This window comes from Molossus molossus, unplaced genomic scaffold (assembly GCF_014108415.1).
Source record: "Molossus molossus isolate mMolMol1 unplaced genomic scaffold, mMolMol1.p scaffold_m16_p_13, whole genome shotgun sequence".
Taxonomy (NCBI): domain Eukaryota; kingdom Metazoa; phylum Chordata; class Mammalia; order Chiroptera; family Molossidae; genus Molossus; species Molossus molossus.
Genome location: NW_023425348.1, coordinates 82,586,751 through 82,611,905, shown reverse-complemented (window position 1 = coordinate 82,611,905; position 25,155 = coordinate 82,586,751). Strand labels below are relative to the sequence as shown.

Genomic DNA, 25,155 nt, shown 5'->3' with positions numbered 1-25,155 from the left:
AGACACATTAATTGGTTGCCTCCCACACAACCCTGACTGGGGCCGGGGATAGAACCAGCAACTCAGGTACCTGGCCTTGACCAGGGATAGATCCCTTGATTCTTTGGTCCACAGGCTGACGCTCTAACCACTGAGCAAAACCAGCCAGGGCAGGATGCGGCACTTTGTGAGTGTATAGCCAGTACAAGCTATGTGACAAGGTTAATGAGCAGTGGGTCCCAGAAGCAGGACCTGGCTGCCCAGATTTTGGAAGTCAGTGTTTCTCCCTAGGGGATGCTGCATGGCAGGTTGCATTGGAACCCTAACTTCCCAGGAATTTAGTTAGAAAGGAGCTGTGATTGGGCCCCCCAGGCTGGAGGCAAGTCCTCTTTGACTTAACATGAAATTTCTTTTTTTTTTTTTTTTTATCCTCACCCGAGGATATTTTTCCATTTTTTGTACAGAGAGGGAGGGAGAGAGAGAAAGGGAGAGAGAGAGAGAAACATCGACGTGAAGGGACACATCGAGTGGCTGCCACCCGCACGACCAACCAGGGCCGGGGACAAACTGCAACCGAAGTACGCGCCCTTAGCGGGAACCGAACCCGGGTCTCTCCGGACCGCAGGCCGACGCTCTAACCGCTGAGCCAAACCGGCCAGGGCAACATGAAGTTTCTTAAACTGCATGATAAAGGGTCCTTCAAAGAGAGTCCTTCTATAATATTAATAAAGAGCTATTATTTATGACTATGTCAGACCGCATGATCCCTCTTAATCCCACAGCCACCCTGTTGTCCTCATTGTACAGATGATGAAATTTATACACAGTTTAAGTAAGTTGTCCAGGATCACTCAACTAGAATCTATCAGAGCCAGAGCATGTACTTGAGTTTGCCTTACTCCAAGACCTCTTATGGCTGTGCTAGGGTGACTGTCCTCTTTCCTTCTCTCCACCTGGGCAGGCATGAACAGTTTCCTCATCTTCGCCAGGAGGATAGATGTACGCATGGTATCCTTGGACATCCCTTATTTTGCCGATGTGGTGGTACCAATCAACATTACCATGAAGAACACCATTGCTATTGGAGTGGATCCCCAAGAAGGTCTGTGTGGCTCTCCTCCCCCCATCCCCTGGCCTTCTGTCTCTGCCCCATAGCAACTGCTGCCCTTTCTTTCCTACCCCCTCTTCCTCATGCTAAGAGCCGGAGGCTCACCATCCCCTCTGGCACAGTGTCAGCCCCTCTCCTTACAGCACTTTCTCTTTAGTTATGAGGACAGGGTTTCTGGCCCACTTGTCCTTCTCTGCTGAGAGCTATCTTGCTATGACATTTCTACACGTCCACTGGTTTCCTCTGCTATGGGGTATAGGGCTCTGTGACATGCCCTGGTGTCTCAGGGCCTGAGTCAGCTCGGTATGTCCCTTTGTGGGGATTGAGAGTTCAGGCTGAGCCAAGCCTTCCCTTTCCAGGAAAAGTGTATTGGTCAGACAGCACGCTGCACAGGATCAGCCGTGCCAGTCTGGATGGCTCACAGCATGAGGACATCATCACCACAGGTGGGCCTTGCTGCCAGCCCAGGGACCACCTGTCTGGCTACAGAGCTGGGGAAACCGCCCATCTGTTTTAAGGCAGGAGCCAGTGTGCTCTCTTGACTTCCTGCAGGGCTGCAAACCACAGATGGGCTCGCAGTGGATGCCATTGGCCGGAAAGTGTACTGGACAGACACAGGAACCAACCGGATTGAAGTAGGCAACCTGGATGGGTCTATGCGGAAAGTGTTGGTGTGGCAGAATCTTGACAGCCCCCGGGCCATTGTACTGTACCACGAGATGGGGTGAGAGCCGGCTCTGTGACTAGGCAGCAGGATCACTCAGCTCAGCTGGGGCTGTGGGTGGGGTGAATGTGGGCCATGGAGGGCAAGCATGCTTCTCAGGAGCACTGAAACTGACCTCCCTGGGGCTGTTTCATTCTCTTGTGACTCCTCTCGGGGTGACAGCATAATGTAGAGGTTAAAAGCATGAACCTTGGACTCAGAAATCTGAGATTCAAATTCCTTCACCATTTATTAGCTGTGTCACTTTAAATCCAGTGTTTAACCTCTCTGATTTTCAGCTTCCTTACCCATAAATGGAGATGACAGTAAAAATATATACCTTGTGACTCTTATGAGGATTAAGTGAGATAATAGATGGAAAGTATTTTCTCCTTAACAGTGGTTAAAAAAATAATAACAACATCAATTGCCCATCCTTACCATTTTTAAGTGCACAGTACATTCGTGTGAAGCATATTCACAATGTTACAAATCCGATATCCAGAACTTATTCATCTTGCAAATCTGAAACTTTATACCCGTTAAATGACAACTCCCCTTTTTGCATGTAAATTTTTTTTAACAGCGTTTGGCATATTGTAAGTACTTGTAGTATCCAGGAGCTGTGGGAATGACCAGCTGGTATTTTTCTTTGCCCAGGTACATGTACTGGACAGACTGGGGAGAGAATGCCAAGTTAGAGCGGTCTGGAATGGATGGCTCAGACCGGACCGTGCTCATTAACAACAACTTAGGGTGGCCCAATGGACTGACAGTGGACAAGGCCAGCTCCCAACTGCTTTGGGCCGATGCCCACACCGAGGTGAGAGTCCTGCTTCTGCTGCTTCCCAGGGGCCTGGGGAAATGGGAGAGGTCTGTTTGACATCTCCACCAAGAGCCCCTAGTTTACTGATAACCAGTCCTACCCTCTTTCTCCTCTACAGCGTATTGAGGTTGCTGACCTAAATGGTGCCAATCGTCACACACTGGTGTCACCTGTGCAGCACCCATATGGCCTCACCCTGCTCGACTCCTATATCTACTGGACTGACTGGCAGACTCGTAGCATCCACCGTGCTGACAAGGGTACTGGCAGCAATGTCATCCTGGTGAGGTCCAACCTGCCAGGCCTCATGGACATCCAGGCTGTGGACCGGGCACAGCCACTGGGTGAGAAGAGACCCCTAGGGCTGTGAGCCAGAGCCTGTGGCTTTCTGGGGGTATCACAACATCAGAGAACACTGAGATTTCTTTATAATCACGGAGAAAGGCACCTACCTAAGTCCCCTTCCAGGATCAGGCTGTGTTCCCCCTGGGTATGGCTGGTACTACAACTGCATCATGCTGTCACTTTCAGAGGACGCCTGGAGACAGTCCTGCCCCCTCTTCCTCATCCCTACCAGGCATCAAACCCTGGTGTTTAGAACAGCAGAAAATCAAGCACAAGAAACTAAAGCCTATGTAAGATTCAGACAATATTCCAGGCAGGGTGTCTGAACTCGTGTTTCTCTCTCTCTCATCACCAGGTTTTAACAAGTGTGGCTCAAGAAATGGTGGCTGCTCCCACCTCTGCTTGCCTCGGCCCTCTGGCTTCACCTGCGCCTGCCCCACTGGCATCCAGCTGAAGGGAGATGGAAAGACCTGTGATCCCTCTCCTGAGACCTACCTGCTCTTCTCCAGCCGAGGCTCCATCCGGCGTATCTCACTGGACACCAGCGACCACACAGATGTGCATGTCCCTGTTCCCGAACTCAACAATGTCATCTCCCTGGACTATGACAGCGTGGATGGCAAGGTCTATTACACAGATGTGTTCCTGGATGTTATCAGGTATGAGTGTCCCTGAAACCTCCAGAGGCCATGACCTGCTTCCAGTCCCTGAAGGGTGAGGTTACGGTCTGTGTTGGCCTCTAAATGGACTCAACATGTAGACAACTTAGATAGTGAGTTCTGATCCTGACTTATTCACTTTGTGGTGTTATCACAACAGTGTTTCAAACTTTTAGGGTTTGTTGTTGTTGTTGTTTATTAAAAAATTAATCGAAGCCCAGTATGTAAAACAAATAAACACAAAAACCAGAAATGTCAGGCTGGGGACCTGGAGCCTTCTACCCCTACCACTGGGCCCTGGGAATGCTCTAAAGATCTTCGAAGACTCATTGGAGAATCAGCCATGTAGCTGAAACTGGAGCCCTGGACAATGCCAAAGCGTGTGGCTGTTCGCAAGGTTGTTTTGGGGTTTTGTTTTTATTTAATTTTTTTACCCCAACACAGCTGAGGAATGTGAGCCCTGCCACCAGTAAGAGGGGTTGCCATGCAGAGATTCTCACATGCAGGAACAAGGGCATACCCTTTGTTCTCCCTGGAGAATCTCATGCTGGGGCAGGGGCATATGCTTAGAGAAGTCCCCGTGTGTTTGTGACATGCCCCCCCATTCTGAGGTTGAATTCCCTGGCATAGGACTTCTGTAAAAATGCACATGTAGGTTTTGCCAAATTGGCCTTTTTTATAATGACCACCTAGCAATCTTTGTCTCTTCCCAAAGGTATATGGGGAATAACCTCCTTCTGGTGAGACATGGACCTAAATGTCCCCTCTTTGTGGCAGGAAACACTCTGTCCTCCTAAGAGTTTATTTATTAATTCTGCAAATATTTTGAGTACCTACTGTGCCAGATGCTGAGGAATGCACGTATAGATGCCTGGTCTCTGCCCCATGGAGTTTACAGTATAGCAGGGGTACAATTATGGGAACATGTATTAAAGGGGTTTAGTCTGGTCAATCTGGTCAGTCATCCAACCCTGGGCTTTTCCCCAAGGCGAGCAGATCTGAATGGCAGCAACATGGAGACAGTGATTGGACATGGGCTGAAGACCACCGACGGGCTGGCAGTGGACTGGGTGGCCAGAAACCTATATTGGACAGACACAGGCCGAAATACCATTGAAGCATCAAGGCTGGATGGTTCCTGCCGCAAAGTGCTGGTCAACAACAGCCTGGATGAGCCTCGGGCTATTGCTGTTTTCCCCAGGAAGGGGTAAGTTTATGGCCAGCAGGAAAGAGACCCAGCGAAGAAGGGCCTGGTGAAGAGGCCCATGGAGGATGCCTATCTATTAATGTGTCCCTTGTATTAATGTGTCCCTTGTATTCTCTCGAGCTCTGGGTGCCATCTTCCAGTGCCTTGGTAATGATGTCGTTGTGTCTCAGGTACCTCTTCTGGACAGACTGGGGCCACATTGCCAAGATTGAGCGGGCGAACCTGGACGGCTCTGAGAGGAAGGTTCTCATCAATACAGACCTAGGTTGGCCCAATGGTCTTACCCTGGACTATGATACCCGCAGGTGGGAATTCTGTCCCAAACAGCATCCCGGAAATAGGGTGGGCAGGGGAGTGGATGCTTGAGATTGATGTAGTGAAAACAAAAAGACAGAAAGCTCTTGGTAGGTGGGGAAGAGAAAGCAGTGAGAAGGCTAAGCAAACAGATTCTTAGAACAGGGGTTGCTGAGTCCAGCCCTCAAATCTCGGGTGGGTTTTATTTGTCTGGTTTACCTGGTTTTCAGTGTGTTTAGCAGAGCATGGCCTCTGGCTGGACCACAGGTCCCACTATCCCCATCCTTTTAAGGGCTGATTCTCCACATTTCTTGCTCTCCTGATCCCTTCAGACATTGGAATTTGCAACTTCTGGTCTAGATAAAAAAATGCTAAAGGGCCCTGGCCGGTTTGGCTCAGTGGTTGGAGTGTTGGCCTGCGGACCAGAGAGTCCCGGGTTCAGTTCCCACTAGGGGCACATACCAAAAAAAAAAAAAAATGCTAAAGGGCCAGAGAAGAGGGTGCAGAGAGCTCTCAAGTAGTCAGTTCCTCTTTCTGTTCTCAGAAACAGGAAAAGGGATCAAAGTCACTGGGGAGTTGGAGTGAAGAGGAATGCCTTCTTCCTTTAACCTCCATGACATTCTTATAGACTAAGTCTCTTCTTGAAGAGTGTTCATAGGAGTTTGGGCTTAGATTTGTGGGTAGGAATCAAAGGGTGATCAAGTAGCTGAAGATGAGACTGGGTGGTGGCCCCTCTGAGGTCATTAGAGGGTCTACCCCTCCTCAGAACAGCCCTGGCCTCCCCACTGCTGAGTCATCATCAACTTCCCCTCTTCAGCTTTGGGACTCACAGTGACCTCTTATCCCAGGAGCTTCTAGACTGCTCACAGCTCTTGCCAGCTCAGCTCGGAAGGGACAGACAACTCCTTAGCGGGGAAGGCTGGGCTCCCTGGCAAACATTTTGAGCAGCCCCCCTCATCTCCTTTCCTTCACAGGATCTACTGGGTAGATGCCCATCTGGACCGGATTGAGAGCGCTGACCTCAATGGGAAGCTACGGCAGGTTTTGGTCAGCCATGTGTCCCACCCCTTTGCCCTCACTCAGGTACTAGCTCAGGAAAGGTAACTAAAACCTCCTTAAGTGGTGGGGTGTTTCCTCGGGGTTCTAAGTTAGCAGCCTCAGCCCTAGATGATACTGAACAGGTTCGCTATGGAAGCTCATTTTAGGGGTGTTTTCCTGTGCACTGAATCCTTGCCACTGTTGCCTACCACTCCCATGTGCCGGCCTTTGAGGGAGTGGCTAAGTGGTGGTGTGCAGAATCAGCTGTGCAGCTTGTTAAAATGCATGTTCCTGGATATAAAGAATCTACTTCATGAGGATTGGGCCCAGGAATATGCATTTTAACAAATGCCCCAGTTTATCCTAATGCTGTGACCCCAACACTTCTTAAGTGCTCAAGCAGCCCACTTAGTGGCAGTAGAGTGGCCAAGAGCCAGAGTTTTGAGGCAGCGAGCCAGTAAGTGTTCACTGAGTACCTCCAGCGTGCCAACTCTGTGGGTTCAAGTTCTGCCTGTGTCATTAAGTAACTGCAAATTTGAGCAAGATACTGAACTTCTCTAAGCTTCATTCACCTATATATAGTTTAATAAATGAGTTTAATAATAGTGCCCTCCTCAAATATACACAGCTTTAGTACAGTCTCTGGCACTCAATGCTTATTTCTAATCATTTTCATTATTACTGGCTATCGATTTTGAGAGTTCTTACCCTGTAAAATAATTCATGGAAGGAGAAAAGGAGATCTACAAAGCCTGGGACCAAAACAGGGGTTCTCAATCATTTAAAAATCATTGTCCTTTTTTGACAAACATCCACTTATCTATATTTTGCATTATATCCTACCAGCCAGTAAGATTTTGTCTGGCTTTACTTAACAATAGTCCCCCCCCCCCCCCCCCCCGCCCCAGTCCTGTGCTACAAATGTAAAACTACAGGATAATATTGAATATGGTCTTTCAATCTACATGTTTCCCATGGCGATTTCTGATGTATACCCCCAGGGCGGGAGGGAAGCACGCTTCATTGCCCCTCCCCACTTCTGGCTGAGACTCGCAGGATCACTGTGTTAGAAGGCAGCTGCCCACAGAAGTAACCAGAGGATTTATCAGGGCTCTAAGTGAAGAGTCCAAAAGAGCAGGGACCTTAGAAGGAATCTCCAATTTACTCCTGTATGCTAAGTATGGGAACCCACTTATTCATTGAGCAACTGAACGAGTACAAAGTTAAGTGTTAGGTGTTGGAAATTGAGAGATGAATGAAACACATTCTTGTCCTTGAAGAACTTGACCTGGAAAGACAGACACGTAAACAACTAACCACAGAATGTCAACACTCACTTGTAGAAGTAAGGACAGGCCACAGAACAGCATGGAGGAATAATAAATGCTATCTTGGTTGGGGGAGACTTCCTGGACAGTGTCACATCTGGGGATGCACAGAAGCCTCCTAGTGGATTAGAGATGAGGCCATTTCAGCAGAGGGACTGCATGTGCTGAGGCATGAAAGCTGGACTGGGGTCTGACTGTCAATTTCCTCTTTTGGGGGTTTCCTTATTGAGTAGCAGGACAGGTGGATCTACTGGACAGACTGGCAGACCAAGTCAGTCCAGCGTGTTGACAAGTACTCAGGCCGGAACAAGGAGACACTGTTGGCGAATGTGGAAGGACTCATGGATATCATTGTGGTTTCCCCTCAGCGGCAGACAGGTGCGCTCCTGGGTCCTGAGCCTGCTTTCTTACCATCGGTGGGGTGGTGGTCACCCCATGGACTGTTCATGACCAAGACAATTAGAGCCACAGCAGAGCCTTTTGGTTCACATTTTAAACTCTTAGACCTTTTTAGCCCCATGTGGTTATACCCCTCCTGTTCTTCTGTCCCTGGGAATGATGTAGCACTGGATTTCCTCCTTTTTGAGAAGTGTCACATTGGGAGACTTAATTTAGTCCCAGGCCAGACATTCTTCTGCTTTGCCCTCAGGGACCAATGCCTGTGCTGTGAACAACGGTGGCTGCACCCACCTCTGCTTTGCCAGAACCTCGGACTTTGTGTGTGCCTGTCCTGATGAGCCTGATGGCCGGCCCTGCTCCCTTGGTGAGATGGACTGAACAGCCCCCTGCAACAGCAGGGCCCTTGGAAAGACAGAGGATCAGCAGCCTCAGCTTTGTCCTTCTGGGTGGAATACCACTCAGAGAGGGTTAGAGAGGAGTGCCTGGGAGTAATAAATTTGTCTGGCCCTGGCATTTGCTAGAATTAATTGGTCTGTGCATTACTCTCCCTTCCTGGCCTTTGTGGGCCAACTAGCCCATCCAGAGCTATTAATATTAGAAATCAAATCCTTTTTAGTTACAGTTTTGAGAATGGCCTCTAATGAGGGTGCCCAAGATCAGTGCAGCTAAGAGATCGCTTTGTCAAGTTCTCCTGATGCTACTCTTGAACCATATTTGGGGCTTCAGTGGCCTGCTCCTGTCCTCTTTTCCTCTCCAGTACCTGGCTTGGTGCCCCCAGCTCCCAGGGCTACCAGCATGAGTGAAAGGAACCCAGTGCTAACCAACACTCTACCTACCACCTTGCGTTCTTCTACCACTCGGACCCGCACATCTCTAGAGGAGGTGGAAGGAAGGTGAGTGGGTTCACGTGTGATTGAGGGCCCTTTGATTCAAATCACCATTTCCTGCCAGCAGAAAACCATAGTCCCAGCTTGATTCTGGCAGATGGGAGGTAGATCACATCATTGGCCACCAGTCCCTGCTATTCAGGACAGAAGATATTTAGACCTGTAGATTGTTGCAAGTGATTTGAGGAGAAGCAGCTTTAGAACAGCTTTATAGAGAAATCACTCACCATTTCCTTTCTGTGACATTCGCTCTTACATCATAGGCTTAGTATATGGTCTGATCCTACGGTTTAGTTAGACACCACTAAGTCATAGTGATCTCTGCACTGTGGATTGATGACCTGGAACATGCCCAGGGATGTTATGGCCTGTAACATTCTAACACCCGTGCATGCATGTGCGCGCACACACGTCATTATTAAGCAAGCATAACAATGAACAGGTCTCAAATGCAGTATAAAATATTGTATTTCATTACATTGAAGGTGCTGTCAATTTAAGATGCTTCCTGATTTGAGATATTAAACTAAAAAGATGACCAACAGCAACTGTGAGATGCCACTGATTGTAAGACATTCCTATCTCAGTGACGTCAGAAAAAGAAAAAATGCACATCTTTTTTTGTTTTTGTTTTTTATCCTCACCTGAGGACATTTCTCCATTTCTTGTTCAGATAGAGTAAGAGGGAGAGAGAGAAACATCAACATGAAAGGGACACATCGAGTGGTTGCCACCCGTACAACCCAGCCAGGGCTGGGGACAAACCGCAACCGAGGTACATGCCCTTAGCGGGAACCGAACCCGGGTCTCTCTGGACCGCAGACCGACACTCTAACTGCTGAGCCAAACCGGCCAGGGCAAAAATGCACATCTTAAAACTGATGAAATATGATGTTACATTCAATTTAGAGAAATTATTTTTTACGGAGTGTAAATTTTTTATTTAGTTTGTAAAAATAATCTGGAAATGCAAATAGAAATAGAGAAATAAATACCCATATGCAATTACTCTTAACATTTTAAAATTTGATATATGTATATATTGCAAAATGATTTCAATAAGTTCAGTTAGCATCCATCACCACACAGTTACCAGTTTTTTTTCTTATGATGAGAGCTTTTTTGATCTACTATCTTTGCAACTTTCAAATATGCAATACTGTATTATTAACTATAGTCACCATGCTATATATTACATGCCCAGGATTTATTTATCTTATAACTGGAAGTTTGTTCCTTTTGACTACCTTCACTCATTTTGTCTCCCCCCACCTCCCACCTCTAGCAATCACCAATTTGTGCATTCTATATCTGTGAGTTCGACTTTTGGGGGGGGGGGGCGGTTCCACATATAAGTGATATCATACCATATTTGTCTTTCTCTGTCTTACTTATTTCACTTAGCTTAATGCCCTCGAGTTCCACCCATATTGTCACAAATGGCAGGATTTCCTTTCTTTTATCCTCACTCGAGGACATATTTGCATTTATCTTAAGATAGAGGGGGAGGAAGAGAGAGAGAGAAACATTGATGTGAGAGGGGCAGGAAGAGAGAGAGACACACACACATCGACTGGTTGCCACCTACACGACCCCAACCGGGGCTGGGGACAAACTGCAACCAAGGTACATGCCCTTAGCGGAAACCAAACCCGGGACTCCCTGGTCCACAGGCCGATGCTCTAACTGCTAAGCCAAACTGGCCAGGGCTGGGATTTCCTTTTTTATGGCTGAATATTTGTGTGTATGTGTGTGTGTGTGTGTGTGTGTGTGTGTGTGTGTGTGTGTGAGATCACATTTTCTTTATTCATTTGTTGATGGACATGTTTCTATGTCTTGGCTATCGTAAATAATGCTGCATTGAACATGGGGGTGCAGATACCTTTTTGAGATAGTGATTTCATTTCCTACTCTTACTGTTTTGATAACTATCTTGCCAACATTTTTCTATTAGAACAGATTTTTTCCTTGTAATCTCTTTATTTTTAATATTAACTGTAGCTTAAAAGATCATTAACACTTGATTTCAATTCTGAAAACAGAAACATAATTCCAAATAAGAACTCATGTCCCTAAAATTGTAAGATTTGCACATGATCAAATTCATTTTATATGTCCCATTTTCTCTTTTTAGAAGAATTTATGTAGAAAAGCAAACATGCCGATATAAACATGTACCTTTATCATTATATTTTAAGTACTATCAATCATTATTCATCTCTGATTTTCCTTGGGTTTATTTAGAAAACTTTTGAACCCTACGCAGATATTTTCTTACTGTCAGTTCTTTTTGAAGATTCAGTTCTGCTCCGTTTCAAATGTCTTGCAAGTGCCTTTTCTTTAGGCTTTTAGGAAATGCCTGTAATTGCCTGCTCATAGCTACCATTTTAGCATTTAAAGTTAGTTATCTGAGCCCTCCCTTTGGATGTCTTGCATATTCCCCTGTGAAAAAATGAAGGGGAGGAACAGTTGGGTGTTTTTTGTTTTTGCGGATTTTTTTTAGATCTGTTTAGACCTTGTGACAATCTTTATGTAATCAGTTTTGCTTGGCTGATAGCTTCTTTCAACTCACCCTGGTAGTTTAATAAAGTACACTCTTGATGTCCTTAGCATTCTTTCAGCAGAATTCCAGTTCATTCTCAAACCTGCTTCTCCTTTTTATTTTTATTTTTTTCCTTTATTGATTTTAGAGAGAGAGGAAGTGAGAGGGAGAGAGAGATAGAAACATTGATGAGAGAGAACATCGATTGGCTGCCTCCTGCACGCCCCCCACTGGAGATTTGGCCCACAACCTGGACATGTGTCCTGACCAGGAATCGAACCAGCGACCTCTTGGTGCATGGGTTGATGCTCAACCACTGAGCCACACCAGCGGGACCTGCTTCTCCTTTTTAAAGGAATCCTTTCAAAAGGATTTGATCCTTTAAAATACATTTAAACATGGTATAAAATCTTGAAGACAGCGACTCGCATGGATTTCTCTGTATTTCCTGGTCCTGCCCTCTCCATACTTCTGATATCTCCCATTTGGTACAGCTGCTCATAACTGAAAGCCACACTCACAGCACTTTCCCCCTTCCCTGGAGGAGGGCAAGATCTTTATCAAACACCAGTAGCCTTCACACTCAGTTTTCTGTGCTCCACAGATGCTCTGAAAAGGACGCCCAGCTGGGCCTCTGTGCACATTCCAATGAGGCCGTACCTGCTGCTCCAGGTAAGCTCGAGTGCCCAGCTGTTTTGAAGAAGAAGTAAGGAACATATGTCTCCACTGCCATCTTCCAGACCCTTCATGGGGACTCTTTGGGGTTGATGAACCCTTTTCTTAGACTAAATCCATAGAGCGAATAACCGTAATAGCTACCACTTATGGAGTGCTTTCCATATGCCGGCATTTGTTTAGACATATATATGTGTGTATTTATGTATATGTATATAAGTTTGCATATACACACATTTAACCTCCACCAGCCCCATAAACAATTTACTATTTACATTTAACTGATGAGAAGACATGGGCTTAGAAGTTAAACATTTTGCCCTACATGACACAGCCAGTAAGTGGTGGAATTAGAATTAGAGATGCTCACTGAGTGATAGGTTTCTTCTCAGCCATCTACCCCTGTGGCCTGTCCTCTGGGAAGGAGGCCCCAGCCATCTTCAGATGGTGTGGGACCCAACACTTAGGAAAGGAGCCCTTCATTTTTCCACCCCTCATGCCAACCAGAAGATTGTCAGTGGTTTCTGCCCAGTGTCTCTCTGTTCTTCCTAGGGGAAGGACTTCATGTCAGCTATGTCATCGGTGGGCTCCTCAGCATTCTGCTGATTCTGGTGGTGATTGCAGCTTTGATGCTCTACAGGTAACCTCAGCCTCTCTGCAGGGGCCACGTGCTCGTTGGTCCTTATTAGCGTATCTGGGATCTCCCAAAGCTCCACAGCTCGCTAATTCGACCTCTGCCCAGCCTCACCGCAAGGTTGGGTTTCTGGTCAGAGCAGCAGAAGGGGAAGGCAGAAATCTGAATTCTTTACTCTTCTTCTGCAGTCACCGCCCAAACCCTCAATTCATGACCACAGCAACCCTTGGGATTTTCTTTATAAACTAGGATGCTGAGGGCACAGGGGTGTTACCCAAGGTCACACAGGCAAAGCTGGGACTGACTCTAGCATCTACTTTTCCACGACCCCACACTACTTCAAACCGTTTGATGTTGGAAATGATTTTCTCTTCACACAAACACAGCCCATTACTATAATATTGATTAATATATCATTGCTCAGTAAGGATCTTCCTGGGAAGGTGGAGTGTGTCATTATCAATTTATAATCTTTTTATGACCATATATATATATATATATATGTGTGTGTGTGTGTGTGTGTGTGTGTGTGTGTGTGTATTCTCCCCCACCCCCGAAATGTTTTAAACACAGCATGTTTTAAACACAGCTTGCAGCAAAAATGTCAGGATTTTGCTGCTGCGGCTCCTGCTGACAAGAACCACAACAACAACAGTGACCATTGAATGAACATGTATCAATGCCACAACCACCTTGTAATACAGACATCATTATTCCTTTATTCCTCACTTTATAGATGAGTGTCTGAGGTTCAGAAAGTTTAGATTATGTCCAGCTAGTAAGTAACAGAGATGGGCTGAAACATAGATCTGTCTTGACTCTAAAGCTTGGTATATTAGTTATCTAGAGCTGTGTGACAAATTACCCCAAAACTTAGCAACTTAAAATGATAACCATTTATCATCTCACAATTTCTGTGGGTCAGAAATCTGGATGTAGCTTAGCTGGGTGCCTCTGCTTTAAGGTCTCTTACAGGGCTGCAATCCAGGTATTAGCCAGAGTTGCAGTCTTATCTCAGGGCTTGACTGTGGAAGGATCCCCTTCCAAGGGCACCCATGTAGTTGTTGGCAGGATTCAGTTCCTCACAGGTGGTTAGACAGAGGGCCTCAGTTCCTTGCTGGCTGTTGGCTGGAGACACCCTCATCAGTTCCTTGCCAAATGGGCCTTCTCAGAGGACAGTTTACAACATGGCAGCTTGCTTTCCCCAGAACAAGAGTATGAAAGAGTGGGAAAGAGAGAGCAATGTAAGATGCAAGCCATAGATTTCTTTGTAATCTAATCTTGCACCCATCACTTTTGCATTATCTGTTCCTCAGAAGTGAGTCACCAGATTCAGCCCACACCCAAGAGGTAGGGATTCAGAAGGTGTGAGTACCAGGAGGCGGGGATCACGGGGCTATCTTAGAGGCTGCCTACTGCACTCAGGTGACAGCTTCCCTGGGTATCACTCTCGTAAAGATCTGAACTAATTTCTCATCACCTTTCCTTCCAAAGACACAAAAAATCCAAGTTAACAGATCCTGGAATGGGCAACCTAACCTACAGCAACCCATCCTACCGAACTTCCACTCAGGAAGTGAAAATTGAAGCCATCCCGAAACCAGCCATGTACAATCAACTGTGCTACAAAAAAGAGGTAAAAATTAAAATTTCTACTGAAGGGGTGGTTTTTGTTGTTGTTGTTCTTGTTGTTTTCTTTTGGTATTTGGGGGGAATTATTTTCCAATTATCTGAATAAATCACTAAGGGATGTTGGGTAGTCCCATCTACCACTTGGGAAATTATAGTGAACAGAAGAACTGAATGTGATTTGGGTTTCTAGAATCTAGAATCATAGATCTGTTGGGTTTCTAGGTCTAGACTCTCTGAAGGACCCCAGTGAGGACAAGGTTAGAAAGCAGATCCCAGAAGGTTTAGGTCTGAAAGCATGTGTGTGTGCACAGGAGATATTTTGCTGGGTTTGTAGCTTCTTTCCCCCCTAGAGTTTTTATTCCCCTGTAGTGAGGCTGTGCTCCCCAGAAGCAACCCCAAAACTCCTAGACAACACCCACAAACACCCAAGGGTTCCTGGGTTCTTTCTTTTCTAACCTCTGATCCAAGCTGTTAGCACCTGTGATTGGGAATGGCTGATGTTTTGCTATTCTTCCCCAGAGTCTTAAGAGCTTTCTCTAGAATTCTAAAGGTTACAGACTTTTGCTTTTAACTCCTTTTATTGCTCCAGTGAAAAATTATTTGCTGGATGTTTAGACGTGCAAAATAGTCCCATTTCCATTAGGGAACTATAGCCTGGGATTTCAGATTTATCTAGACTAATATAACCCTTGTTTTTTCTAAACTCTTGGAACCCTTCATCAAAAGTTATCCCTTATGAGACTCTAATCAGTCTCCTCTCTTGGCCTGTCTAGCACAGTCAAAATCTACTCTCATACCTATAGGGTTCCCATGCATAATGAATACACTTTACATAATAATCAGGTACTTTCTGGATCCGTGAATTCCCCTATTTAAAAAGCTTCCACTACAAGCCAAACAGAACCTTCAGGATAGCTTGCAGTTCTAGGAACAGAAGACATCTTCTCAATTAATGTCTTTGAGAGAAAGACTCTGAAAGATTCTTGGGTTCCTGGAGTGTGTGATACCCCAGACAACAACCCCAATAAGGGCCAGAGTTTAGAAATGTAAACATGTGACCTCTTTATTCTGTTGTATGCTTTTTCCTCAGCAGCTTTTTCATCCCTCTGATAGTCTCTCACCCTTTCTCTTCTGATTTCCTCTTGATTTCAGGTACCTATGTGTTTGCAGAGGGAGTGGTGTCCCCCAAATTGCTAGTGCCGTGTCCCCCACCTCTCCCTAATTTATCCCACGTGTCTCTGTGATGAAGACTGAGTGGCCTGCATCTTATCCGACACTAATTTCAGCTTGGAGGGTGTGCTAGGTGACTGGGCACGTGTGTGTGTGCATGTGTGCTTGTGTGCCGTGTGTCTCTCTCTGCTTCTTCCAGGGAGTTGTCACTCCCAGAGGGCAGGGACCATTTTATATTGTGTAACCATCTAAGCATCCTGCTTAATGTGGGAGCTCAATAAATATCTGTGGAGTTGAATTGTTACTAAAATAGAGCAGCAGTTGCAGGGATCTTGGCAGGAACACTATCCCAGGGATAGAACCCAAGCCATGGCCCATTTTCTCCTGGGACTGGCGGCATGTTGGTTGGTATCCCCCAGAAACCAGGAGTAAGGCTACCCTTTGAGGAACCCATAAAGGGAGAATCCTGAGTAGAACTTAGGGCTGTCCTTGGAACCATCCCAGGTTGCTGGGGAATGGCCCCAAGGCTCATGGGATCAGAGCCAGAATAACCTCCCACAAAAGCTTTTAGGTTACAGGACCCCAGTGGATTGACACTTAGAATCCAAATAAGAGCTTTTTTTTTTTTTTTTTAAGATTCCTCCTTTCTTACCTCCCAAAACTTTTCTCCTTAACAAAATTAGAAGAAAATTAAGAAGAAAATAGCACAAAAGTAGCTTAAAATCCTGAATAAATGTAAATGTAATTGCTTTTGTCAATTGCTTCTGATCAGGCATATCATTATGTCCCATTAATAAATCACAAAAACAATGCAATAATAGCTAACATGATTTAGTGCATCTTCTGTGTCAAGCACCTACTAACTGCATTCCATGTATCGCCTGGTTTAACCCTCACAGCAACTGATTATGAGGTATGGATACTGTTATTCTCCCCACACTGCAGATGTGGAGACTGAGTTTTAAAGATGTTAAGTAATTTGCCCAAGGTGACATAGCCAATGAGAGTCTGATGCAGGACTGGACGCCATGGTTCTCCCTCCTCCCTGTGTGCTAATGGTAACGATCTTCATGCTCCTCTCCTTTTAGGCTAAGCCTCATATTTGCTCTGACCAAGTTTCCCCATGTGTTTGTGGGATCTTTGTGCTCTTCATGCCCACTCTTACCCCATCCACTTCCTTTTTCAGTTCACCGTGAGATCCTTTATAGAGAGCCAACCAACTGATCATGTCTCCCTACTCTCCACCCTAGGGTGGACCCGATCATAACTACACCAAGGAGAAGATCAAGATTGTAGAGGGAATCTGCCTCCTCTCTGGAGATGATGCTGAGTGGGATGACCTCAAGCAACTACGCAGCTCACGGGGGGGCCTTCTTCGGGATCACGTTTGCATGAAGACAGACACAGTGTCCATCCAGGCCAGCTCTGGCTCTCTGGATGACACGGAGACGGAGCAGCTGTTGCAGGAAGAGCAGTCTGAGTGTAGCAGTGTCCATACTGCAGCCACTCCTGAAAGACGAGGCTCTCTGCCAGACACGGGCTGGAAACACGAACGCAAGCTCTCCTCTGAGAGCCAGGTCTAAGTGCCCATGTACCCCTCCCTCCCTGCCTGCTCCTTCTCTTATGGACATTCAGTCCTTGTGCTCGCTTATGCAACAGGCCCCCTTCATGTGTGCTTGTCCCGCCCTCCTCATCCCACCCCATAACTGCTCCCAAGCCCTGCACGGGGGCTGTTTCTATCTGAGTCCATAACTACCTGTGCAGGAGAAATGATGGCGCATCCGAGAATTTAGACCTGGAACTTACCACGAACCTCGCCTCTTGCACTCCGTCCTGAGCCTCCCCTAAATGAGGCTCAGTAATGATTCCTCATCAACAGAGCTCCACCACCCCTTCCCCTGGAGCCCTCAGTGCCTGCCCCACAGAGCTGATGATCCAAGACTGCATTCTCCCCCATCAGAGCTGGCCTGACCGCTTCTCTGAGAGAACTGGCCCCCAGGGGCTGAGCAGGGGATCATGGGTAAAGAGAGAGATGAAGGATAGAGGCTGAGAGGAGGAGGAGGAGTCAGCCCAGCTGGTATGGGCATCTGGGAAACCTCTAGCCTCAAGTGCATTGGTAATACGAAAAAGCTTCTGGGGTGGTTGGGCCTGGGTGTCCTATCCATTGCTGGCAATGGATATTATTCTCACTCCAAGAGTTGCTGTGTTTCAGTTGGTGAGATCTGGGTATGACTCAAGCTATTCTTCCTCCTGCTAGAAGGTCCGGAGCCTTTTCTACCTTCAGATGACTGGGAACCCCAGCATGGCAGCTGGCTAATATGAATTCCCTCCTGGTGCCACCACTGTCCAGTACCTTCCTAAGTCTTTGACTCTAAGCACCCAGGTTATGAACCAGTGCTTCAGTGAATGTGGGGCCATGAGGGCTGAGTCACCAGCATCTAAGAAGCACTGCCTAGACCAAACATAGCATATCACTTTTATTGTTCTGCCACTTTCTCCCTCATTCTCTGGGATTTTGAGCACAGAGATCTTGAAACAACCAATCAAAAAAAGGCCAGAAGTGTTCATAAATGGTCAGGAAGAGCAACTGGGTTAGAGACTTGGGACCCCCAGGGCCTAAGGGGAGGTATCCATGAGATAGAACTTCCTGTGTTCTCTCTCAGGTGCTCAGGGAACTAAGTGGACAGAGAGCCTGTGGTTATGGGTGGTGAAGTTTCCATTCCAACTCTCTTCCCAGCTTAGTGACTTACTTTCCATACTGAGATGCCATCTCTTGGTTCATGCTTATTCACACAAAGGGCATGTGTCTCATGCCAGTATCTGGGGAGTTGAGACTTTTTTCTGTCCTAAAACTTCTACCTAATTCATTCATTCTCTCTTCTCTCTCTCTCTCTCTCTCTCTCTCTCTCTCTCTCTCTCGTTCTCCCCCACCCCACCCCTCTCTTCCTCTCTCCCTAATTTACTTTTTCTGACCTAGCCTATGGTGCCTGCAGTGAGCAGGGCTAAATAAAAATGCAAAGTGGAGGGCAAGGACGAAAAAGGTGGAGAGAACCACTGATGAAGCCCTCTCAACCCAGGGCAGATCTAGGCCTCTTCCACCCAGGAATTAGAAGTGACAGGAGAGGACAATAAGGGGTGAGAATGGAAGGAAAGGCTTCTAGGGGAAGTTTCCTGCTTTGAAACATCTCCTGTGGTTATTGGTATTGAGAAGTCAGCTGTCAAATGTGAGTGAAAAAGGAAAATAAGAGCAAACCTTTTCTAGTTCTAAGACTGCTTGAGACGGGTGCCACGCCCTTAGCCCTGCTCCCAGCAGCCAGCCCCAGGTATAGGCCTACTACACAGGACAGCCAGGCCAGACCAAGAAGGCTTTTCCAGTGCACAGCAGTGGGAAGGTCAGATGCCACTTCTAGGAGGAAAGAGGGACATTTCATATCTGACGGGGAAGTAAAAGAAGGAGCACATTGGGTCCTCAGATTCATAGTTGGGAATGGGAGAAAGTAGAAGAGTGGCATTTTCTTGAAAGGGGGAAGGATCTTATTGCACTCGGGCTGATCAGAATGTTGAAAGGACATATTTGAAGAAATATCTATTTGAGCACTGATTTACTATGTAAAAAGCAAATCTCTCTGTCCTAAACTAATGGAAGTGATTGTCCCATGCTCATGTGTAATGGTTTTAACGTTACTCACTGGAGAGATTGGACTTTCTGGAGTTATTTAACCACTATGTTCAGTATTTTAGGACTTTATGGTAATTTAATATAAATTTAGCTTTTCTTAATCACCTTGCCTGGCTTGGAGTCATGACTAATAACTGCACCTGCTCCGTCTGGCAAACCCATGCCATGGGAAACCTGCTTGCATATATCACCTCTAAGTCCTTTGGGGATGTGGGGACAGTGAAGAGCAATAAAGAGTGTGAGGTTCCTGGCTGGAGGTTCAGCTCATCTTGAGAAAACAGGTCAAGACCAGAGTTCATTGGCTTCCGAAATCCTGATTTCTTCTAGAGGAGGGAAAACACATAGGTTTCATCGTGAGACCAACTCTCACTGGTTGGTAGTGGCTGCCTGAGGTCCTGCCCAGACTCGGTGGGAAAAGCATCATGAGCTTTAGTGACATATCACTCAGGCGCTGGAAGAAAGTGTCATGGCATGTATACCATGTATCCTTTATTTCTGTTCTAGGTCTATGAGGACTTCAGTGTCACAGAACTTGACTTTGCCTTGCAGTGATGGTCACTGGCAAGACTATGTAAGGAAAGTACTGGAATGGGAACAAGGAGAGCTAATTCCAGTCCCACATCTACCATCAGCTGCTTGATCTTAGTTTTATAGTTACTCCGAGAATGGATCAAACAAACACTAGGATTCCTTTTATTTTTAAAAAGCTGTCTTCTCATAGCTCAACCACTGTATCTGAACACTAGAACAAGGATTGGGGATCTCTTCTCAGGTTCTCAGTGAAGACTGGGAATTATGCAAGTCTCAATGTCAGATATAAAATTTGATGTCAATGCTCAATAGCTGACTTTCTAAACCACAAGCCATTTATAGACTAATGCTCCCATTTATTCATTTCCTGCTATGGGTCAAGTACTGGCCATGCCTGACCACAGAGCTTCGGGTCTGGCAACTGCATCACCCCACCCCACCCCCCAAAAAAGAAGAAAAAGCAAGCAAGACATACGGAAGCCTCTTATATTTAAATGACAAGACATCTGAGTATAAATTATAGTGTATAATTCCTCCAACTTGGTGAGGGATATGTGCGCTAGAACAAAAACAACTGGAAGAGCTCAAACATAAGCATCCCCCCACTCTACCTTTCTTTTTTTGGAGGAAAAAAAAAACCTCACACAAAGAGAAAAGAAAGACATTTTAAGCATTGAAATCCAGCCTAAAGCACTAGCTTATATACCTGTAGGAAGTGCCCCCTCCCAAAGCCTCCGTTTACAGGCCCGGCCATGAACAGTGACCACTGGAGTTGGAAACTCAGGAAGAACATTTCAAATGGGAGAAAAAAAATGATACTGAACACACACCATTTTCTTAGGAAACTGGAGATGTTTCTGGGAGGACAAAATTTGGTGAATGCATTTTGTTACCTTGTTACATGTCAGCCAGTTTAATCAGGTATTCAGCACACATAGCCTTAGAGGTCCCGCTAACCTTGGACTATCCTGTCACTTCAGCAGGAGATGGAAGAGGAAAATGGAGCTGCTCTGATGGCCCAGATCTTGACAAGAACTTGGCCACTGGCAAATGAGAATTTAGTAACAGTGTCAAGGACTAGCACCCCATTTTCGGGTGATAAAAATGTGCTGGCTCTTAGTTTCCTTTCCTGATCAGTAAAATGAAAGGGTTGAAACAGATGATAGCTAAGGTAATTTCTAGCCTGAAACTTGTACTATGTGACTTCCAGGAAATCTTGGGAATGAAACAAGGGTTGAGAACTCCTTGTCTGGTTCTCTGGGTATAAACCTGATAAATAGGGAGATACTGAGTCAAATTCTAACAAACTGGATATATTTTTGCAAACTAATTACATTCACAATATAGTCACTGCCCTTCTTTCTATATTATATGAACAGACTGTGGAAGCTAAGATGAAAAGATCTCTGTAGTCCATAGGTCTCCATGGCATGAATTGAAGTTTTCACCAAACCTAGGCCTGCAGAAAACTAAGTCATTGCTGCAGAGGAACTTAGAAAAAGCATGTACAAGAGCTGAAGGTACACAAGGTTCTAAAATGACATTCAAGAACATCTAATAAGCTTTAGTTATTTCTACTTTGGACATTGATTTCAAAAATGTGGTTGAACCATTTATTTGGCTAGGAAACAGTCTATAAGTTTGTCTTTTCTTCATATTTGAAGATGACTCAACTGATCCATTTAATAGGATGTATGTTTGGGGATGTTTCAGGTAGTCTTTGTTTTGAAACATTCCTTCACTCACCCATTTATTTTCTCTCCAGATAAACAGAGCTTAGCATAGGGAACAAAGTTTTATTTCCATCCAAGGCTCCAACTCACAACTTTGGACTCCCTAACATGATGTTAAAGCAGATCCAGGCAGCCTAATTAAGGGTCTGAATTTAAACCCAAGGCTGAAGTTAGCCCGAAGCTACACAATCTGCTTATTTCATTTTATAAGACACAAAGAGCCAAGAACTCACTTATCTTGCCCTTCTCAGTGTTTTCCCCCCTCCAGCTCTTGCTAACAAGGTCCCTATCTCTCCCTTCTGCCTCCTTCCTCTTTGGTGGGGCTAGTGCTTCTGTGGTTAAAATTCTTGAAGAGCCTGCATTTTTGAGGGGTATGGGGAAATGGGCTGCAAAAAGGGGGGAAAAAACTATTCATTCCGTCATTCAAGCAGTACCTATTAAATGCAATGAAGTGCACACTGGGATAGGCCTTGCAGTCTTGGAAGCCAATCAAGGCACTAAAACCCATAGGCACTTGAGATCTGTGTTAATGTCACCACTGCTAACTCCAGAGACAGACGCAGGGGGTACCTGGACTGAAAGTTGAAAGGAAGTTATTCATTGAAGCTGCTCCTCTTAGGTTGGAAATATGGATCCATGTCCCATGGTAGGGAGCAGAATACAGCTTGTAATTATGATGGAATGAGTACTGTCCCAACCCTAGCAGGCTTTTCAGAAATACCCAGCACAGTTATTAAGCAGCCACAATGTTTGGCATTTGTTTCCTGCGTCTGGCTGCAAAGATACAGTGTTCACTTTGATCTCTAATACCACAAGGGTTTCATTGACCTATTAATACTTCCCTTATGTAAAACTATTGAGAGGTCCCTGGAATAATGTAGGCACACATCATGTCAATAAATACATAGATAAATGCTATTTAATGATAATCCTGGCCTGCAAAAAATGTCTGGCCAAACATTTATTGAATATCTACCATGGGCAAGGTACTGTATTAGGTTTCTATAAGGCCCTACAGGGTCTGCCACTCCTCACCCATTTTCTAGCAGACCTCATCTACTACCCTCCTTCTGCCACTTACATACTCTGCTCCAGTTAGCTATACTGGCCTCCCTGTTTCTCAAACCTGCCAGGTATGCTCCCAACTTAGGATCATTGCATAGCTGTTCCCATTGGCACTTTCTTCTTCTAGATATACTCAGGGCTAACTTCCTCCCCTTCTTCAAGTCTTTGCTCAAATACAATTTCAATGAAACATGCTATGACCACCCTTTACAAAATTACAGTCTTTCCACTCTGTATTCTTTTTTCTTTTCCCATTGCACATATTGTCTAATAAGATACTATATATTTATGTGTTGATTGTCTATGTGTCCTCACTATAATGTGAGCTCCACGAGAGGAGGGATTCTTTTTGTTGTTGTGTCTATTTTGCTCACTGATTATCCCAAGTGCCTAGAATAGTCCCTGTATATACTAGGTGCTCAATAAATATTTGTTGAATGAATGAGTGAAGAAATTAATGGAATCAGTCATCTTTGCCCACCATCTAGTATGGCTTCACCTAAACCATATAAAACAAAAGGGAATTTTGGCATCTTGTTCTAAAACTCTCTGGGACCCAGACTCCACACGAGCTTTACTGAGCAAATTTCAGGTTACCATCACCCTCTCCTTAAATGTAATCTTCCGTTTATTTCCAATAATATTTAAATAAAGTAAACATGCCAATGACCAATGACTGAAGAAGACTATTTCTATATATTCATAACCCATTTCTCAAAGGTCACTGTGACTTTTTTGCTCTGGTTCCTTTCTCCTTCCTCTACCTATGGATCTGTCATCATCCCCCACTTTTATTCTCTCTACTTTCCCATTCTGTGGTCTCATCCACTACCATAATTTCTTTTTTTTTTTTTTTCATTCTACAGAAGTGATTCCCAAATCTATATCACTTGAGTCCTAGTCCCTTCTCCCAGCTTTCATTCTATATTTTCTAAGCCTACTTAGATGACTCCATTTGAATATCTCATGGGTATATAAAAGTAAAAGCGTTTAAAATTAAACTACTTGCCTTCCCTTTGAGACTGGCTTCTCCTGACTTTCTATTTACATTTGGGCAATCACCACTTCCCAGTGCCTAGGCTCAAATTCTGGCATACTCTGCCTCATCTTCTTAAAATGGGCCCCACCTCACCTTTGCATCTAAACTAGTTGGTTGCCGCCCTGGCCTGTTTGGCTCATCAGTTAGTGTCGGCCTGTGGACCAAAGAGTCTGGGGTTTGATTCTGTCAAGGGCATGTACCTCAGTTTCAGTTCGTCCCTGGCCCTGGTCAGGGTCCTGCAAAGGCAATCAATCAATGTGTCTCTCTCACATCAATGGTTCTCTCTCTCTCCCCCTGTCTCCTCCCTCACTTCCCCCCATTCTATCTGAAGATAAATGGAAAAATATCCTTGGGTAAGGATTATAAATAAACAAACAGACAAATTAGTTGGTTGCCAAACCCTTCACTCTTTCTTGAATCTGTTCTCATCATTTCCAGGGCTATTACCTCATATCAGAATCCAAACTCTAATTCATTTTAGACAACCAAGCTAATCAATTTTCATAAAGTACAATTCTGATTTTGCTCAGAAACTTTCAATAGCTCCCCATTTCCTACTTAAAGTACAAATTCCTCACCCTAGTATTCAAGACACTACAAGAATTGTTCCTAACTTTTTCTCTGGCAATCTGTGTCCCACTACTTCCCAACATGAACCCTGCTCTAAAATCAAATTCACATGTTCATTTCTCTACATACAATGCACTTTCTTGTCTCCATGCCCTTGCTCCTTACTTTTTTTGCTATGAGACATTCTCCTTGCTCCTTCTATTAAAAAAAAAAAAAAAAAAAAGAAAAGAAGCCCTGGCCAGTTTGGCTCAGCGGTTAGAGCGTCTGCCTGCAGTCCGGAGAGACTCGGGTTCGGTTCCCGCTAAGGGCACGTACTTCGGTTGCAGTTTGTCCCCGGCCCTGGTTGGTCGTGCGGGTGGCAGCCGCTCGATGTGTCCCTTCACATCGATGTTTCTCTCTCTCTCTCCCTTCCTCTCTCTCCTTCCCACTCTATCTGTACAAAAAATGGAAAAATATCCTCGGGTAAGGATATAAAAAAAACAAAAACAAAAAAAACTGCCCTGGCCAGTTTGGTTCAGTGGTTAGAGCATTGGCCTGCGGTCCAGAGAGACCCGGGTTTGGTTCCCGCTAAGGGCGCGTACCTCAGTTGCAGTTTGTCCCTGGCCCTGGTTGGTCGTGCGGGTGGCAGCCACTCGATGTGTCCCTTTCACATCGATGTTTCTCTCTCTCTCTCTTCCTCTCTCTCCCTCCTACTCTACCTGAACAAAAAATTGAAAAATGTCCTCAGGTGAGGATAAAAGAAAAAAAATTTAACATCAATAGAAAAAAATTTCATTTCTCTCTCTACCAAGTCCCCCTATTAAATAGTTTCTTGAAATTCCAGGAATGTTCTAACCATTTTCAGTCATGCACACAAATACACATACATTTATAACAGAATAATAAAATAATTCCATATGTGCTTTTCTGAAACTTCCCTTTTCAATAAAACAAAATTTGTGCATTTTTCTATACCACATATATAGATTAACCACATTCTTTTTAACAGTTGCATATATCATAATTTATATAACAAGTTCCTTGTGAACAAACATGTAATTTCCAGTGGGTTTTCTTTTCTTTTTCTATCTTAAGCAGTGCTGCAGTGAATATCTTTGAACATTTTTGATTTT

The 25,155-nt window shown here is 45.1% G+C and overlaps 1 protein-coding gene across 1 annotated transcript in view; it reads left to right on the top strand.

Annotated features, from left to right (window-relative positions):
* LRP4 (LDL receptor related protein 4) overlaps positions 1 to 18,302 on the top strand; it is a 51,548-nt gene extending 33,246 nt beyond the window's left edge. The window contains exons 23-38 of the mRNA XM_036259602.1: positions 941 to 1,081; positions 1,447 to 1,533; positions 1,640 to 1,811; positions 2,451 to 2,613; positions 2,735 to 2,960; positions 3,317 to 3,620; positions 4,609 to 4,827; positions 4,998 to 5,132; positions 6,096 to 6,204; positions 7,721 to 7,865; positions 8,137 to 8,250; positions 8,644 to 8,779; positions 11,920 to 11,987; positions 12,543 to 12,630; positions 14,119 to 14,260; positions 16,677 to 18,302. Of these exons, the coding sequence (XP_036115495.1) occupies positions 941 to 1,081; positions 1,447 to 1,533; positions 1,640 to 1,811; positions 2,451 to 2,613; positions 2,735 to 2,960; positions 3,317 to 3,620; positions 4,609 to 4,827; positions 4,998 to 5,132; positions 6,096 to 6,204; positions 7,721 to 7,865; positions 8,137 to 8,250; positions 8,644 to 8,779; positions 11,920 to 11,987; positions 12,543 to 12,630; positions 14,119 to 14,260; positions 16,677 to 17,009 (2,582 nt within the window). The 3' untranslated portion in view covers positions 17,010 to 18,302. The remainder of the gene's footprint in view (positions 1 to 940; positions 1,082 to 1,446; positions 1,534 to 1,639; positions 1,812 to 2,450; positions 2,614 to 2,734; positions 2,961 to 3,316; positions 3,621 to 4,608; positions 4,828 to 4,997; positions 5,133 to 6,095; positions 6,205 to 7,720; positions 7,866 to 8,136; positions 8,251 to 8,643; positions 8,780 to 11,919; positions 11,988 to 12,542; positions 12,631 to 14,118; positions 14,261 to 16,676) is intronic.
* The last annotated feature ends 6,853 nt before the right edge of the window (positions 18,303 to 25,155 follow it).